This window comes from Canis lupus, chromosome 22 (assembly GCF_003254725.2).
Source record: "Canis lupus dingo isolate Sandy chromosome 22, ASM325472v2, whole genome shotgun sequence".
NCBI lineage: Eukaryota > Metazoa > Chordata > Mammalia > Carnivora > Canidae > Canis > Canis lupus.
Genome location: NC_064264.1, coordinates 9,500,224 through 9,519,052, shown reverse-complemented (window position 1 = coordinate 9,519,052; position 18,829 = coordinate 9,500,224). Strand labels below are relative to the sequence as shown.

At 35.8% G+C, this 18,829-nt stretch overlaps 1 protein-coding gene across 1 annotated transcript in view; it reads left to right on the top strand.

The window, feature by feature from the left end:
* Window positions 1-18,829, top strand: part of WBP4 (WW domain binding protein 4) — a 59,839-nt gene that overhangs the window by 8,645 nt on the left and 32,365 nt on the right. The window contains exons 6-9 of the mRNA XM_025478145.3: window positions 2,630-2,676; window positions 3,153-3,228; window positions 5,139-5,332; window positions 13,852-14,009. Of these exons, the coding sequence (XP_025333930.1) occupies window positions 2,630-2,676; window positions 3,153-3,228; window positions 5,139-5,332; window positions 13,852-14,009 (475 nt within the window). The remainder of the gene's footprint in view (window positions 1-2,629; window positions 2,677-3,152; window positions 3,229-5,138; window positions 5,333-13,851; window positions 14,010-18,829) is intronic.

Here is an 18,829-nt window from a genome sequence, read left to right as displayed (position 1 = left end):
TTGTCAAAGAGGGTTAGGAGGACGATAGTGCCATTTACTGAGGTATGGAATACAGAGATAGAGTAAATTAAAGTGGGACAATAATGAAATCAGGTTTTGGTATGTTGAAGTTGAGGTACTTCTAGAACATTCATGTGGAAGTTTTCAGTAGCTGATTAGAGCCTGGAATTAGGGAAATAAGTTGAGTCTAGAAATGTAAAATCTTAACTTTTAGGAGTATATGAGAACACAAGGAGAAAGAAGACAACAAGTATAAAGGGTAGGTAGTACATATATTGAACAAATAGAAGAAAAGCCAGAAAAAAAGTTAAGAATGATCAGAATGATAGGAAATGAGATCAAAGTTAATAATGAAGAAAACCATGGGCTATAAATATTACTATAACTGTTAGGATTTTTAGAATCACAGTCAGTTTTGGACTACAGAGAAATAGTAATCACTCAGTTTGCACTGAGCCTTAAGGGGAGTGCATGTTAGTTTAGCAGTGAATCACAAATGATTATATGCTAAGGATCATAAGTCTCTTTCTCAAATTTGCATAGAAACTATTTATTAATGGGGCACCTGGAAGACTCAGTCAGTTAAGCATCCAATTCTTGATTTCGGCTCAGGTCATGATCTCGGGGTCATAGGATGGAGCCCCACGTTGGGCTCCTGGCTCAGCGTGGAGTCCGCTTGAGATTCTCTTTTTCCCATTCCCTCTGTCCCCTCTCCCACCCTCTCCCAGGCACTCTCTCTTCTTCCCTCTTTCTAAAATAAAAAAAATATTTCTTAAAAAAGATTTTTAAAAGCTCTTAATATGTATTTCTCTCCTCTAATTCCTATTACTTGCTTCCTTTGTTCACTATCCTACTGCATATACCCTTGCTTTCAACAAAACCCTTGGACAGCACAGATGTTAGAGGCACTGACCCTTCCTTACCCCATGCAGTCAAAAATCTGCTTATAGCTTTTTAAAAAAATATAGTTGACATACAGTGTTATAGTAGTTTCAGGTGTACAATACAGTGATGTGACAATTCTGTACATTAATCCCTGCTCACAGATGTAATCACCATACAGTGTTATTGCAGTTGTATTGACTTTACTGTCCTTTTCTTTATCTCCATGGCTTATTTATTTTATAACTAGAAGTTTGAAACTGTTTATCCCCTTCACCTATTTCACCTGTCCCCCTATCCACCTCCCTTCTGGCAACTACCAGTTCTTAATATTTAAGAGTCTGGTTTTTTTGTTTTGTTTTTTAGACTATACATGTAAGTGAAATCATTTGGCATTTGTCTTTCTCTGTTTGATCTTATCACTTAGCATTGAATCTCTAGGTTCATTCATGCTGTCAGAAATGGCAAGATTTTCTTTTTCATGGCTGAGTAATTGTGTGTGTGAGAGAGAGAGATTGGGGGAGAGAGAGAGAGAGAGAGAAATATATGTATCTCACATTTTTATCCATCTATCAATGAGCACTTGGGTTGCTTCTGTATTATATATTATAAATTATGCTGCAATAAACAGGGGTGAATTTATCTTTTTCAAGTTAGTGTTTTCATTTTCTTTGAGTATATGCCCATAGCAAAATTAGATCATATGGTACTTTATATCTTGACTCCCTAAAAACTTAACTACTAATAGCCTACTGTTGATTGGAAGTCTTACAGATAACATAAACAGTTGTTTGACACATATTTTGTGTGTTGCATGTATTATATTACTATATTTTCATAGTAATACCTTTTTCTTAATTTCTTGGATATTTCTAGACCACATGGTTCTGTGAGTTTGAAAAAACTCACAGATCTCTAAAAAAAATTTCCAATAGATCTATTGAAAAAAATCTGCTTATAGGTGGACTTACACAGTCCAAACCCATGTTGTTCAAGGATCAGCCGTCCTTGTTTTTAATTCTTGGATCCTTTATCTTCTCTTGAGTCATTCATTCTATTTCTCACTCTCCCCTCCCCAAGATGTCAAGTAGTCATTTCATTCCTTCAAAACTTATCAAGCCTGAGGTACCAGGCTAGCTCAGTCGTAAAAGCACATGCCTCTTAGTCTTGGGGTCATGAGTTTGAACCCCATGTTGGGTGTAGAGATTACCAAAAAATAAATAAGTAAATAACTTTTAAAAACTTTTCAAGCCTGGGGAGCACATGGATGGCTCAGTCAGTTGAGTATTGGATTCTTGGTTTTGGCAAAGGTCATCATCCCATGAGTCATGGGATCAGGATCAAGCCCCATGCCGGGCTACACTCTCCCTGGTATGTCTGCTTAGGGTTCTCTCCCTATGCCTTGACCCTGGGATATATATTGTTTCTTTTTTTTTATTTTTTCTTTTTTATTCATGAGAGAGAGAGAGAGGGGCAGAGACACAGGCAGAGGGAGAAGCAGGCTCTCTGCAGGGGCCCAATGCGGGACTCAGTCCTAGGACCTTGAGGATGACAACCTGATCCAAAGGCAGATGCTCAACCACTGAGCCAGTGCGGCGCCCTTTTTTCCAATTACATGTTTAACTTACAGGCCTGTGGTGTTTTGTACACATTGAATGTCTAGTAAATTTTTGCCAAGTTAAAGTTTTTGAGAAGTTTTTCTTTTTAAGTGAAAAAATTGTATTAATGCAATAAACTTTGTTTTAAGCATCCCAGTGGGAGAGACCTGAAGGATTTCAAGGAAACTTAAAAAAGGTAACTGAGGCACATTGATAGTGTCTTTGGTTTAAGTTGATTGGTTTCTGGGATTTTTATAAAAGAGTTTTGATAAGCAGATTTATTTCCAAATAAGCCTCCCTGCAGGCACTTTATTCCTTTCTTCCTAGAATTCTTTTGTGAGAAGGCTATGTGGAGGTGTAAAAGTGATGTCTACCTAAAAACTCCATGCAGGACAAATACTATCCGTTGATTTATAGTCATTTGCCATTCAGATGTCCCTGTCCATCTGCAAAGCATTGTTCCTGTCTTTCCGAGATGAGACATTTCCTCTCTGAAAGTTGGTTGTCTCATGATTAACCCAAACCAGGCTTCCTGGCCATAATCAGTACTGCCACCCCTAACTCCCAGGTGTAAAGAGGAAAGGAAAGGTAGCTGACTCTCTGCCTTAGTTACTTAATATAGAGTAACTACATCATTATCTTCAGTTTATGCTGGTTTTTTCCTCCCATTAGACAGCAGCAAAGACTGTTTGGGTAGAAGGTGTAAGCGAAGATGGTTATACCTACTATTATAATACAGAAACAGGAGGTAAGTATTATCTTTGAGTTTCCTAACTATATAAAATTGTACCTGGAACTGCTAATTAGCCTACTGATGAAGGGGACTTAAGAATTTTTATCATAGTGATCAACATAATATCTATAGCATGTGTGTATTAATTTGTCATTTAAAAACAATACAATGAAAAGGGAAGATTTTCATATAGAGTTAATGTGCTGCTCATTCTCAATTGATACTTCACAAATATTAAAAATCATTTTTACTTTTTCTACCATTATTACTTTTATCATGATTATTGTAGAAATATAATCACTACCTTGAAAGATGTCTTAGAAATCACCTAACTCAACTTGCCTTTTCATTTTCTAAAATAAAACAAGTTATTTTAGCCACTAAAACAAAACTGAAGTTATTTTAGCAGGGGCTAAGATTGTCAAATTTTCACATTTATTAATCTAATAATGTTTTAGTTATATGTCAACATAAAACATGCCTAACTATTGTTACTTTATTATCAAAGTTTTTCAAATTTAGTTTTATAAAATGGGTTAGCAAGTAATTGTATTAGTTTCTACTACAATTAAATTTACCAAAATACATATTGTATCAATATAACTTTGGGAAGCTTTATTTATTTATTAAATTTCTACTATCTAAACCCATAGCATTAAATCTTTTAGGAGGAAAAGGTCCTCTTACCTAGACCTCTACTAGGTATCCAAATAGATACCTAGCCTGCCCAACGATAGTAATGGTTCTAGCTAAGTAAAATTGAGGTACTGAATCTTTTTAAAGATAAAATAATACAGTGATATAATATTAGGTGGAGAGTGGGATCTGAGCTCAATGCATAGCAGCATCTTCCCTTACTAGCTCTATGAAGGTGGGCAAGTCACTGAACTTATAGTTGCTCTTAGGCAATTGAGATGATCCAATTGGGTCATGAAGGTCAGGTGTCTCTAAAGCTCCAGAACAGTACTGGATATGTAGTGGGTGCTTAATAAATTTTTTCCTGAAAGTTTTTGTTGCTTATGTGAAATAATGTTGGAAAGCACCTTCTTACCTTTTTTTTAAGATTTTATTTTTTAAATAATCTCTACACCCAGTATGGGGCTCAAACTTACAATACTGGGACCAAGAGTCGCATGTTCCACTGATTGAGCCAGCCAGGTGCCCTGGAAAGCATCCTCTTTTAATAAGAAACCATACGGTGCTCGCTTAGGCAGCACATATACTAAAATTGGAATAAGAAACCATACGAATTGATTTGCTCTCAGTTTCAGTTCATCAGTAGACAAGTGTAATTATTAATTAAGTCTTTCACTCTTAAGACTCTCTGAGTTGGACAGTAAAGCTTAGAATCCCTCTCCCTTTTATTACACTAAAAATAGAGAATAACTGCAAGAGAATTAGAAATGCTCTCATTTCACTAAAAGCCCAGTAAACCACTGGATGGCAGTAGAGTTCAATGGAGGTTATTTTTTTTCCTAGCATCAAAATGACAGTCTCTATTCATTCAGGTGATTCACAGTATAATCTCACTCTTTGAGGATCCCAGGAAATCTCTGTGATAAGTAAATTCCCGGATCTGTTTCATTAGCATGTTTCCTGATTTTGGTGTCAGATAAAGTGTGAGAGTCATTTGACGGTATTGCCCAGTTTTTAGGTCTCTTTCCATTGGGGCTGTAGTTTAATCATCTGGAATCCAGATTGAAATCAACCTCTAAAAGATAAAAGAGCAAGAGCTTTGGGAACTCTTATTTATCATCTTCTTGGTCAAGTGATAGTGTGAAATAGATATAGTATCATTGCTTAATATATTGGGGAGGGAGTTTAAAAAATAATACATTTGTAAGTGACAGGGAGTGTTCTATTGAGAATTACTTCTAAATAGAATTGGTAACTAAATAACATGACTATTAAAATGTGTTGAATAGAATCCAGATGGGAAAAACCTGATGATTTCATTCCACACTCTGGCGATCTGCTTTCTAGTAAGGTCAATGAAAAGTCAGTTGGTACCCTAGAAGAGTCTAAATCATCAGATTCTCATAGTGATTCTGATGGGGAAGAGGAAGCAGAAAAAGGAGAGGCCTCTACAGAAACACAAAAGCCAAAAATAAAGTTTAAGGTAAGTTCTTGGTTTACTCTTTACAGAACTTTACCAATTTATAGGAAACTCAACAGAATTACTCAGTTTTCTGGTGGAAGATAGAAATAAAGCCAAGATACTTCTATAACATCTAGGGAGTTATCTGAACATGCAAGTCTGAGTATCTGGGCTAGAACTACTAATTTGAGTATCATCAGCATACTGGTAGTAATTTAAATCTCAGAATAGGTGAGATAATCTAGGGAAGTGACTTTGGGCAACATTAAACATTTAAGTGACAGGCAGGGAAAGAGGAGCCCATAATGAAAAGAGTGGCTAGAAAGCTATGCAGAGAGGCAGAAGAATTTAAGACCCAAGAAACCAAAGGAATAGAGAGTGTCAAGGATTTATTAGGCCTGGAACAAGAAAAATGTCTGTTGAATTTTACAGTTAAGAAGTCCTTTAAGCCCTTCTAGTCGCTTCACTGGGGTTTGGTTTGGCAGAACTCAGATTATGTTGTACACCTGAGCTAACATTAGATTCTATCTTAACTAATTGGAAATTTTTTTGTGCCCTTTTTTTTTTTTTTTTGTAAAGATTTTATTTATTCATGAGAGACACAGAGAAAGAGAGACAGAGACACAGGCAGAGGGAGAAGCAGGCTCCATGCAGGGAGCCCTATATGGGACTCGATCCCAGGACTCCAGGATCACATCCTGGGCCGAAGGCTGATGCTAAACCACTGAGCCACCCAGGCGTCCCATCTAATTGGAATTTGAATAAAAACTTTAAAAAATAAATAAGGAACTCCGATTATAATAGGAATGAAAAGTGGTTCGTGGTATGTATGTGGTTTGGATATGAAGTGAAAACTAGAAATTAGTTGGCAGGCTGGTGGCTGCACATTGACTTTTTTTTTTTTATGGTGAAAAAATTTATATTTAGATTTATAGCCAGCTGGACTGTTTAGATGATCCCAATTTTGTTGGCAACATCCAAAGCAATAGTCAGAAGCCAGTCGAACATACACTTTCTTCTCTCCATCAGGCCTGATCAAGGTGTTGACCTTGGCCACATCAATGTCATAGAGCTTCATCACAGCCTGTTTGATCTGGTGCTTATTGGCCTTGACATCCACAATGAACACAAGTGTGTTGTTGTCTTCTATTTTCTTCATGGCTGACTCAGTAGTCGGGGGAACTTAATGATGGCATAGTGATCAAGCTTGTTTCTCCTGGGTGCACTCTTCTGTTTCAATCCATTAATGTTGTCAAGCTCCTCAAAGCTCCTGACTCTCAGCAAGCAATCTTGATTTCTTAATAAATGAGGCTAAAAGGGAGAAACTCTTTTAATTTCCTCCCTGATACCAACTCATCCATAGTCTTCCCCTCTTACAGAAAAGAAAAACCATACTTTACCTTCTTACTGGAAATGAGTTTATTCTTTGTTCAAGACCAACCTATCCACCCACCCTTGTTGGTATTCCCTTTGTACCTCCTTTGGAGTCCCTTTTAATGAAAACATCACCACCATAAATCTCTCATGATTAAGAGTCAATGTGTAGCCCTTTCATGAAGATGGCACCAAAGCTGAAGAAGGAAGCCCCTGCCCCTCCCAAAGCCGAAGCCAAAGCAAAGGCTTTGAAAGCTAAGAAAGCGGTGCTGAAAGGCATGTACAGTCACAAAAAAAGAGAAGATCCATGTGTCACCTACATTCCGACAACCCAAGACCCTGCGTCTCTGAAGGCATTAATGGATTGAAACAGTCACTGAACTGGGGTGGGAGAGGAAATGTACCAAGTAAAAGAATTGACAGGAGTTGCTGGTAGCCATGGTAGGAAAAAATTAGACCTTTCTATACTATTGCTAGTCCTGCTTTGTGATCTTTCCAGGAACAGTGAGGAGCCCAGGTGGCAAAGCAAAAAGATACATCACATTGATCTTGGGTGACATTACTGGCCTGAGAAGTGAAGGAAATTCAAAGATGCTAGAGAGAGGGTACTTCCAGGCCACACCTAGGATTTTGTCCTTGCCTGGAGTTTTTCTGCTTACCCCATAATTCTTGGTGGAACTTAGGTTGAGGGATGTATCCAGTTTGTAGAGAAGCAGCAACAAAGCGCCTATAGTAGCCATCTCACAATGTTTATATTCTTTTGTTCTTTTTTTATTTTCTTTTTTAGGATTTTTTTTTTAAGTAATATCTTTTTTTTTTTTTTTTTTTTTTTTTTTAAGTACACCCAACACGGGGCTTGGACTCATAACCCTGAGCTCAAGAGTCACATGCTCTACCAACTAACTGAGCCAGCCAAGCACCCCCATCTCACAATGTTTATACCCAGCATCCAATCTGGACAGATATTACTAAATTTCAACCAAATAAAATATTACAAAATACAGGTAAACAAAGACAAACTACCTATAACCCTGCCACTTCCCAGAAAAATCACTGTAACATCTTGGTATTTTCTTGGTCTATAATTTTTTTAATTCAGACTTACATACATTATTTTAAAATACAGAGTCATACTGGGGGTGTCTAGGTGCCTCAGTCAGTTGGGTTTCTGCCTTCTGCTCAGTCATGATCCCAGGCCCCTGGGATCAAGCCCTGCATCAGGTTCCCTGCTCATCAGAGAGTTTCCTTCTTCCTCTGCCTCTGGCTCAGCCTCCCACTTGTTCTCTCAGGCTCTCTCATGTGCATGTGGGTGCTCTCTTTTTCTCTATCTCAATATATAAAATCTTTTTAAAAAATTAAAATATGGAGTCCTACTGTAATGTCTTAATTGCTTTGGAGTTTAATCTGTCACAAAGACACCAATAAATCTTCATCTACCAAAATAATGGATGAATAGTTTCTATGGTATAAATATTTACTCAGCTGTATATAGCTGAATATTCCTTTTTTAATAAGCACTGGGGACTAGTGGAAGAAATACCCATTACTAAAGTATCAAAGTCTCTGCTGACACTAAATATCATAAATTTTGAAGTCTTAACAGTTTGTATGTTTGTGTGATTTTTTTAATTCCAGTAAACATACAGTGTAGTATTAGTTTCAGGTGTATAGTGTAGCAACTCAACAATTCTGTACATCACCCAATGCTTATCACAACACAGGCACTCCTTAAACCCCATCACCTATTTCACCCATTCTCCCACCTACCTCCCCTCTGGTAACCATCAGTTTGTTTTCTGTAGTTAAGGGTCTGTTTCTTGGTTTATCTCTCCCTCCCTCTCTTTTTCTCCTTTGCTTGTTTATTTTGTTTCTTAAATTCCACACAGGTGAGATCATATGGTATTTATCGTTCTCTGACTTAATTCACTTAACATTATATTCTCTAGCTCCATCCATGTCGTTGCAGATGACAGGCTTTCATTCCTCTTTTATGGTAATATTCCATTGTAGATACCTATACCATTTCTGTATTCATCTCTCAATAGGCACTTGGGTCACTTACATAGTTTGGGTTTTGTAAATAATGTTGCAATGAACATAAGGGTACATGTATTCCTCCGAGTTGATGTTTTTGTATTTTTTGGGCAAATATCCAGCAGTATAATTATTGTATTCTAGGGCAGTTGTATTTTTAATTTTGTGAGGAACCTCCATACTGTTTTCCACAGTGACTATACCAGTTTGCATTCCCACTAACAGTGCACAAGGGTCCCTTTTTCTCTATGTCCTTGCCAGTACCTGTCATTTCTTGTGTTTTTGATTTTAGCCATTCTGACAGATGTGAGGTGATTGTATCCTTGTAGTTTTGATTTGCATTTCCCTGATGATCAGTGGTGCTGAGCATCTTTTTTTTTCATCTAAATACAAGTTTATGTATTTATTATTTTTATTTCTTTATTTAAATTCAATTAATTACCATATAATATATTGTTCATTTCAGAGGTAGAAGTCAGTGATTTGTCAGTTTTATTTTTTTTTAAGGATTTATTTATTCATGAGACACAGAGAGAGAAGCAGGCTCCCTGTGAGGAGCCTGATGTGGGACTTGATCCCAGAACCCCGGGATCACGCCCCGAGCCAAAGGCAGACGCTCAACCACTGAACCACCCAGGCATCCCTGTCAGTCTTATATAATACCTAATGCTCATTACATCACATGTGTTCCTTAATGTCTATCACCCAGTTACGCCATCCCACTACCTCCTCCCCTCCAGCAACTCTCAATCTCTTTCCTATGGTTAAGAGTCTCTCATGGTTTAGCTCCCTCTTTGATTTCATCTTATTTTATTTTATCCTGTCTTCCCTTATGATCCTCTGTTATGTTTCTTAAATTCACATGAGTGAGATCATATGATAATTATCTTTTTCTGATGGACTTATTTTACTTAGCATAATACACTCTAGTTCCATCCATATCATTGCAAATGGCAAGATTTCAATTTTTGGATGGCTGAGTAGTAATTCCAGTGTGTGTGTGTATTACACACCACATCTTTATTCATTTATCTCTTGATGGACATCTGGGCTCTTCACATAGTTTGGCTACTATAGACATTGCTACTATAAGCATTGGAGTGCTGGTGCCCCCTTTGAATCACTATATTTCTGTCTTTGGGGTAAATACCTAGTAGTGCAATTGCTCGGTCATGAGGTAGCTCTATTTCAACATTTTGAGGAACCTCCAACACCAACATTGTAGAGGGTTTCTGTCTCTCTGCATCCTCACCAACATCTGTCATTTCCTGACTTGTTAATTTTAGCCATTCTGACTGGTGTGAGGTGGTATCTCACTGTGGTTTTGATTTGTATTTCCTTGATGCCAGGTGATGTTGAACATTTTTTCATGTATCTGTTGGCCATTGTATGGCTTTGGAGAAATGTCTGTTTGTGTCTTCTGCCCATTACATGACTGGATTGTTTTTTGGGTGTTGAATTTGATAAGTTCTTTATAGATTTTGGACACTAGCCTTTTTATCTGATAAGACATTTGCAAATATCTTCTCCCATTTTGTTGGTTGTCTTTTGGTTTTGTCAACTGTTTTCCTTTGCTGTGCAAAAAGCTTTTTATCTTGATGAAGTTCATTTTTGCCTTTGTTTCCCTGACCTTTGAAGATGTGTCTAGCAAGAAGTTGCTGTGGCTAAGGTCACAGAGATTGCTGCCTGTGTTCTTCTCTGGGATTTTGATGGATTCCTGTCTTACATTTAGGTCATTCATCCATTTTGAGTCTACTTTTGTGTATGGTGTAAGAAAATGGCCCAGTTTTGTTCTGCATGTGGTGATGCTTAGCATCTTTTCAAGTGTTGGCCATCTCTGTGTCTTCTTCAGAGAAATGTCTGTTCATGTCTTCTGCCCATTTTTAATTTGATTATTTATTTTTGGGTGTTGGCTTGTATAAGTTCTTTATATATTTTAGATACTTTTTATTGTTTATGTCATTTGCAGAATTTCCTCCCCTATTCAGTAGGTTGTCTTTTGTTGATTGCTTCTTTTGCTTTGCAGAAACTTTTTATTTTGATGTAGCCCCATTAGTTTATTTTTGCTTTTAAGTTTCTTCCCTCAGGAGACATCTAGAAAAATGTTGCTACCTATGGCCAGTGTTAGAGACCTTACTGTCTATGCTGTCTTCTAAGATTTATGGTTTCAGGTCTCACATTTAGGTCTTTAATGTATTTTGAATTTATTTGTGTGTATGGTATAAGAAAGTGGCCTGGTATCATTCTTTTGCATATACCTGACTAGTTTTCCCAGCACCATTTTTTGAGGAGATGGTCTTTTTCCTATTGTATATTGTTTTCTACTTTGTCAAGGATTAATTGACCATATAATTGTTTGTTCATTTCTAAATTACTGTTAGTGTGCCATGGATTTATGTGCCTATTTTGTGCCTATACCATACTGTCTTGATTACTAAAGCTTTATTATAGAACCCAAAGTCTGTGTGATTTTTTTCCCCCTCCCCATGTAACACTTAACAGACCAATGATTGGGTAAGTCTGTGTTGGAGGTTTTTAGGTTCCATGCAATAGACAAACATAAGGACAAAGATATTTAAGGGTACCAGCAAAAAAAAAAAAAAAAAGAAAAAGAAAAAGAAAAATTATAAAATGATTCTCTGTGGATGGGGAGCTCTTTAATGAAGGATATAAAATCTATATTCAGCATTGCTGATCATCAGGGAAATGCAAATCAAAACTACAAGGAAATAATCATCTCATACCTGTCAAAATGACTAAAATCAAAAAAACAAAAGAAACAACAGGTGTTGGCAAGGATGTGGAGAAAAAGAACCCTTGGGTACTGTTGGTGGGAATGCAAACTGGTACAACCACTGTTGAATACAGTATGGAGGCTCCTCACAAAATATAAAATAGAACTGCTTTAGGATCCAACACTACTGGATGTTTACTCCAGAAATACAAAAACACTAACTCAGAGGAATACACGCACTCCTATATTTATTTACTGCAGCATATTTACAATAGTGAAACTCTGGAAGCTGCCCAAATGCTCACTAACAGATGAATAAAGGAGATGTGATATATGTATGTATAATGAAATTATATTCAGCCACTAAAAAGGAATGAAATCTTGCCACTTGGAATGATAGAGATGGAGCTAGAGAGTATGGTGCTAAGTGAAATAAGTCAGAGAAAGATAAATACCATATGATCTCACTTGTGTGAAATTTAAGAAACGAAACAAAACAAGCAAAGGGATGAAAAAAGAAAAAGAGGGAGAGATATACCAAGAAACAGACTCTTAGCTATAGAGAACAAACCAATAGTTACCGGACAGAAGGTGGGTACACTGATCATGTTGATAAAAAAGGATAAAAAAAAATTTAAATGATTCCCTATGGATGTGAAGCTCTGTAATGATGTAAAATCTAGACTTGGTCAACAAACTCAGAACATAAGGAGAAGTTAAAGCATTAGAGATAGTAACAAGGTTGGACAGAAAGTGTATGGGAAGTAAGGAAGCCAGAAGAAAAACACTGTGGTTAAAGGGGGTGTGCTTTTGGAGTTTAAAACTTCACAGGCGGGATCCCTGGGTGGCGCAGCGGTTTGGCGCCTGCCTTTGGCCCGGGGCACGATCCTGGAGACCCGGGATCGAACCCCACGTCGGGCTCCCTGCATGGAGCCTGCTTCTCCCTCTGCCTCTGTCTCTCTCTCTGTGTGACTATCATGAATAAATAAATAAAATCTTTAAAAAAATAAAATAAAATAAAACTTCACAGGCATTTTTGAGTGATGACATAAATTAAGTGGTACATTGATGCAAGGATTTAATATTTGAATACTACCTATGTATCAGGTGTTATATACAAAGAAAAATAATCTTAATAACATTAGGTGGCTGGAGTATAGTTGAAGGCCAAAGTCATTGATTGTGAAACTCACAGAACAGGCTAGGGAATTTTTAAGGTCCAGTATGATTAATTTGAAAAGAAAGAATATGGTTAAAGTCATCAGTGAATATGGAGTAGTGGCCAAAGGTCATTGGATCATGTAAGGAAGCATGGAACAGAACTGTATAGAAGGTAGTATGAACCTCAGAGGAGGAGGCATTTATTATATTGCATTAGAATCAAAGCATAAATTAGGATCTCAATAAAAGTCACAGCCTGGAGGGACAACTGGGTGGCTCAGCGGTTGAGCGTGAGCCTTCGGCCCAGGGCATTATCCCAGTCCCAGGATCGAGTCCCATGTCAGGCTCCCTGCACGGAGCCTGCTTCTCCCTCTGCCTGTGTCTCTGCCTCTCTCTGTGTGTCTTTCACGAATAAATAAAATCTTAAAAAAAAAAAAAAAAGTCATAGCCTGGAAATAGTCAAGAATGCTAAGTAAGAGAGAGTCGATGTTGCCTCATAGGTCTATGATGGAACAGCATGGGGGAATGAGTTACTATCCATTCAGAGAATTATAGACAGAACAGTGTCCTCGGACTGCCACCCACAGTTATGCATTTTGGAAAGAGACTGAATTCTCTGGGTAGAATCCATTTGCTAAACGGGATCATAGAGCTTTGTTTTCCCAGATGAAGGGATGCTATAAAAATACTAGCCCAGCAAGATCCCATGGGACCTGCTTCTACATCAAGAGTGTGTCTTTTTCTCATTTCACATACTTAGCAGTTATATTTCATTAAGGCTTTGGCAGTCATCTGAATGTGAAGACAGATTTCAGTTAAGACTGATAAATTGAGGGAGTTCTTTAAGTAGATAACGAGTGTAGTAGAACCTAAGGATATGGCATTAAATTCAGAAAAGGCACCACATAAGGGAAGATCACTATTGGGTATGTAAGTAAGGAGAGAAAGCAGGAGAGTATAAAAAAGGCCAGTGTATATATCTTTAATTGTGGAACATTAATAGGATCATATAAATTATTTTAAAAACCAGCCTTGACCATGGTATCTTAACATTTTAGAGTAAAAAACCTAATAGAGCATTAAAATTCTTTTATGTGTATTTTTTGTGTTTTGTGCAAATTAAAAATATTAAGTGACTTAATGTATTATTATTTATAAATCAATAAGATTACGGTAAAGAAATGGTGTCCCTGTAGTTTTACTTAAAGTATGTTATTTCTTGACATTGACATTTCAGGAAAAAAGTAAAAATAAAGAAACTGAACCAGAAACACAGAAAGAAAAAAATGTCCAAGAGCAAAATTCATCAGGTCCAAATGAAGAAAAATCCAAAGCTCACAAAAAATCAAACCCATATGGAGAGTGGCAAGAAATTAAACAACAAGTTGAGTCTCAGTAAGTACCTGAAACTTAATCCCACTGTTAATACAAATTGTATTTTCTGTCTCAGTACTTCCATACATTACAATAACTAATTTCAAGGATAAATTTCAACTAATTTCAGTAATGTGGCTCATTGATTTCTAGAGTGGTTTTATCTCTTCTAATTACGTATATTTTTAAATATTTTGAGGTGTAAACTAGTGCTTATTTTAAAAAGTAAGCTAACTTTGTAGGAGAGATGCTCACGTTATTTATTTATTAGTTATTTATTTAAATTCTGGTATAGTTAACATATAGTGATTCAACAATATATATTACTCCAACCTCTAATGATTTTTTTAATTCCTACCCACCTACCCAATTTATTTATTTTTTTCCACCTACCCAATTTATTTTGACCACACACTCACGCACTAACTCATACCGTGTACACATGTGCATTCTCACATTCACCATCATTGTTCTACTAGACAAATGTCCACATATTCAATAAAGGCTCTTAGGGTATGTCTAAAGACAAGGGAAAAAAGCTTTTATTTTGTTACTGTCTTAAAAATGGCTTACGACACTTCACCAAGGTTTTAAAGCCTGTATTCAAGAAACAGAACAATTTTATCAATTAAATAAGACCATGGTAAGAGATGTTACCTGGTTTATATTATTAACTTACATATTTAAATTAGTAATTGTCTTGGGAGCATTTATACAATAAAAGGAAGATGTCAGTCGCAGGTCCACAAATTAGTGTTTCTTAAATGCTTAAATACATCTTCAGGTGGGTGGGGGGGGTAGGTACATGAGCTAGCAGTTTTTCTCCAAAAACATTAATGCTTTGAATAGGTAATATAAGATAACTACTCTGGATACTTTTATAGTGAAATTACTTATTATTAAAACTGTACTTTAATGAAATCATATTTTGGGGGCACCTGAATGGCTGTCAGCTAACCATCTGCATTTGGCTAGGGTCATAATCCCGGGGTACTGGAATCAAGCCCCACTTCGGACTCCCTGCTCAGAGGTTGAGCCTCTGCCTTCGGCTCTGGTCATGGTCTGGGGGGGGTGGGTTCCTGGGATTGAGCCCCTAGTGCGGAGCCCTGCATCAGGCTTCCTGCTCCTTGGGAAGCCTGTTTCTCCTTTTCCCTCTGTCTACAGTTCCCCCTGTTTGTGCTTTCTGTCTCTGTCAAATGAAAAAAATATAATCTTTAAAAAAGATTGTATTTTTTCATGTTAAAACTGTATTTTTTTTTTTAAGATAGAGTAATGTAAGTTTTGGCTATCTTTATACTGACAGTCCCCAACCTGTGATGGTTTGACAGGATTTTTTTGACTTTAAGATGATGCAAAAATGACATGCATTCAGTATAAACTGCACTTCAAATTTTGATCTTTTCCCCCTGCCTAGTGATATACACTATACAGTTCTACAGTTCTCTCTCTCTCTCTCTCTCTCTCTCTCTCTCTCTCTCGTATACGCCCACGCAGCCAAGCAATCATGAGGGTAAACAGCCAGTATACTTAAAACTATTCTGTTTTTCACTGTCAGTATGGTATTCAATAAATTACATGAAATACTCAATATTTTATATAAAATTGGCTTTGTATTGGATGATTTTGCCCAATTTAGGTTTAATGTATGTGTTCTCAGCTTATTTAAGGTAAGGCTAGGCTAAGCTATGATGTTAAGTAGATTAGGTGTACTAAATACATTTTCAACTTAAGATACTTTCAATATACAATGGGTTTACCAGGCTATAACCCTATCATAAGTGAGGGAATATCTATATGATGTTCTATTGAGAATTCTCCAAGGATAACATACTATAGTGTAGATTTAAACTGCCATCAAAATGTTACTATTATAATGATACTTTAGGTTGTATTTGATAGTTAATGTAATATTAGAAAAAACACATTTAATGCAGCATACTGCCAGGCATCATGATAAGCATACTGTGTATACTGAAATTGCAGAAATAATAGGCTGCATTACTTCAGCCCCTAAGTGATTTTTTAAGTAACTTACAATAGGAAGATGGTCCTACTATTCCAACATCTCCTATGCTTTAAAGTTAAGATTTCTTAAAATTCAAGTATTTTGTTTTCCATGTGATAAATACATTGTAAAACCATTCTTGTTAAAATTTTACCTAGTCAGCCAGTTTCACATGTGATGGATTATGTCTTACTTCCTAAGTAGATAAGTCTAATTTTTAAGAGGTTCCCCCTAAAAATAACCAATATATTCTTGTTCCAGAAAATTTTTGGAATTGAAGAAAAGCGTAAGAAAGTTACCAAGAGGGGGATCCCTGAGTGGCTCAGTGGTTTAGCCTCTGCCTATGTCTCTGCCTGTCTGTGTGTCTCTCGTGAATAAATAAAATCCTTAAAAAAAAAAAAAAAAAGAAAGAAAGAAAGAAAGAAAGTTACCAAGAGATAATAGTAACATTTTGAAGTATTTTCCCCAGTTTTTTTTTTTTTTTTTTTTTTTTTTTAAGATTTTATTTATTCACAAGAGATGCAGAGAGAGAAGCAGGTTCCATGCAGGGAGCCCGATGTGAGACTCATTCCTGGGTCTCCAGAATCCTGCCCTGGGCCGAACGCAGGCGCTCAACTGCTGAGCCACCCAGGCGTCCTGTTTTCCCCAGTATTTATATTTTTCTCTATTTAGCATTATACAAATATTTTTGTACTTTGTTAAAATTCTAGAAATGTTATTTTTAATTGTTATATAATATTCAATCACTTAGATGTACTTTGATTTTACTCAGGCATTCCCTTTCTATTGGGTAGTTAGGTTATTTCTGCACTTCTTGGTTTTATAATATTTTGACTATATATGGATGTATCACTCTGTACATATTTCTTACTATTTCTAGAAACAAAATACATGTTTAATGGTTATGAAGATGTTGAAAATCTTAATACACAGTGCCCAATTGTGTTCCAGAAAGAGCATACCAATCTATACTCCGTTAGCAGCTTCTGAAAGTTTCTGTCCCATTGGACCTTCTCAGCATTAATTATTCCTGAGCTTTTAAATATTTTTAAATAAAATATTTAAATTCAATTTAATTAACATATAGCATATTATTAGTTTCAGAAGTAGAACTTAGTAATTCATTAGTTGTATATAATTAAATATGTTCTAATTTAGCAAAAGATATTTTTGTTTTCTTTGATTTACTGGTATGAATTTTTTTCTTATATCTTATCAGTTTTGCATTTACTCTTTTGTAAACTGTCAATGGTTTTTGCACATTTTTCCATTGAATTATTAGTCTTTCCTTATTTCTATAAGCTCCTTTTGTAGTACAGATGCTAATCATTGATTAGTTGTAGTTATAGTGGATTTTCCACATTTGTAGTTTGATTTTTAACTATGCTTATAATGCTTTTTTGATGTACACAATTTTGTCAGGTTTAACTAGTCCAGCTTTTTTGTCTTTTGTGATCTATTATTTCATTTATATAATTTCCATCCAAAAGTCAAATATATACTTGTATTTCCTTCTGGTTTGTGTGCTCTTTCCTCTTTTCCACATAATGTTTAATCCATCCCTAATTATTTTAATGCATCATATGAGATGAGATTCTAATTTTTTATGCTACCTAGTTTAACCAGTTTTGCCAGTACTGTTCTGCCCCAGTTTTATGTACCATCTTTTCCCCTTTTTTAAGTAACACAGTTTTTAAATTTTTGTGTTTTACTTCTTGAGTTTGCCAGTTTGTTTCTGGCTATCTATTCTGTTCCATTAGCCTATCAGTTTTTTGTGACAGTACTGTAAAGATTTAATTAATTCTATACCTTTATATAATAATGTTCTGCTATCTGATGGTATATCATATTTTTTTTCCAAAATTTTTTTTCCAAAAAGACAAAAAAGCTTCCTGTTTTGTTATTCATTTTTTTCCCAGGTAAATTAAATCACTTTTCAGGTGTTCAACAACTATAATATAATTTTAGTCAAAATGATTGAAATTCTGCTTTAGTTGTTGAATTTGATAAAAATTGACATTTTCAGTATTTCCTATTTTCATCCAAAAAATGTCATATAGCTCTCTTTATTCAAAGTATGATTGTCTATACAACTTTTGTAGCTCCTCTCTGTCAGTCTCACACTTGCATTTCTTATATGTAATCAGCTTAGTCTAGTTGGTTCACTTCTGTACCCCAAAATTGAAAACAGTGCCTGGGACATAAGTGCTTAGTAAAAGTTAATTATGTGAATTTTTACGTATTTTTCTTCTTTTAAATTGTGAATTCAGTCCATGTTTTCTATTTCTTTAACCAGCAATTACAGTCTGAAAAAGTTTGAATCCAGTTGTATTGCTAAGTTATTGTATTTATAAGATTTTTTGAGTCTTGGATTTTTCATGCAGAGATGTGTCCCCAAATATTTTGTGATCTTTTTTTCTGCTGATTTTACTTCCTGTTTATTTCAGGTTCTATTTAGTCTAGTTAGATCTTCATACCCAGTAGTATAGTGATAAAAGTGGACATTAATGTTTTGCTTCTGATTTCAGTGCAAATGTCTCTAAAATTTATATTAAGGATTAGATTGACTATTGGCTTGAGATAGATAATCTTTATTATGTTGAGGAAGCATGCTTTATCTGTAGATTTTTCAAGGATCATTATCAAAAAGATTTTGGTAAATTCCAATAGTGATAGCTTTGATGTAGAAAACAGATTAGGAAATGGTGGTCTATAGTTTTGTTTTTATTTGTTAATGTGTGATATCTTTAGCAGATTTTGGTATCCAGCTTATGCTAAATAAAATGAATTAGGTAGTTTTCCGTTTCTTTTCATGCATTCCCCTCCCCCCCCCCAC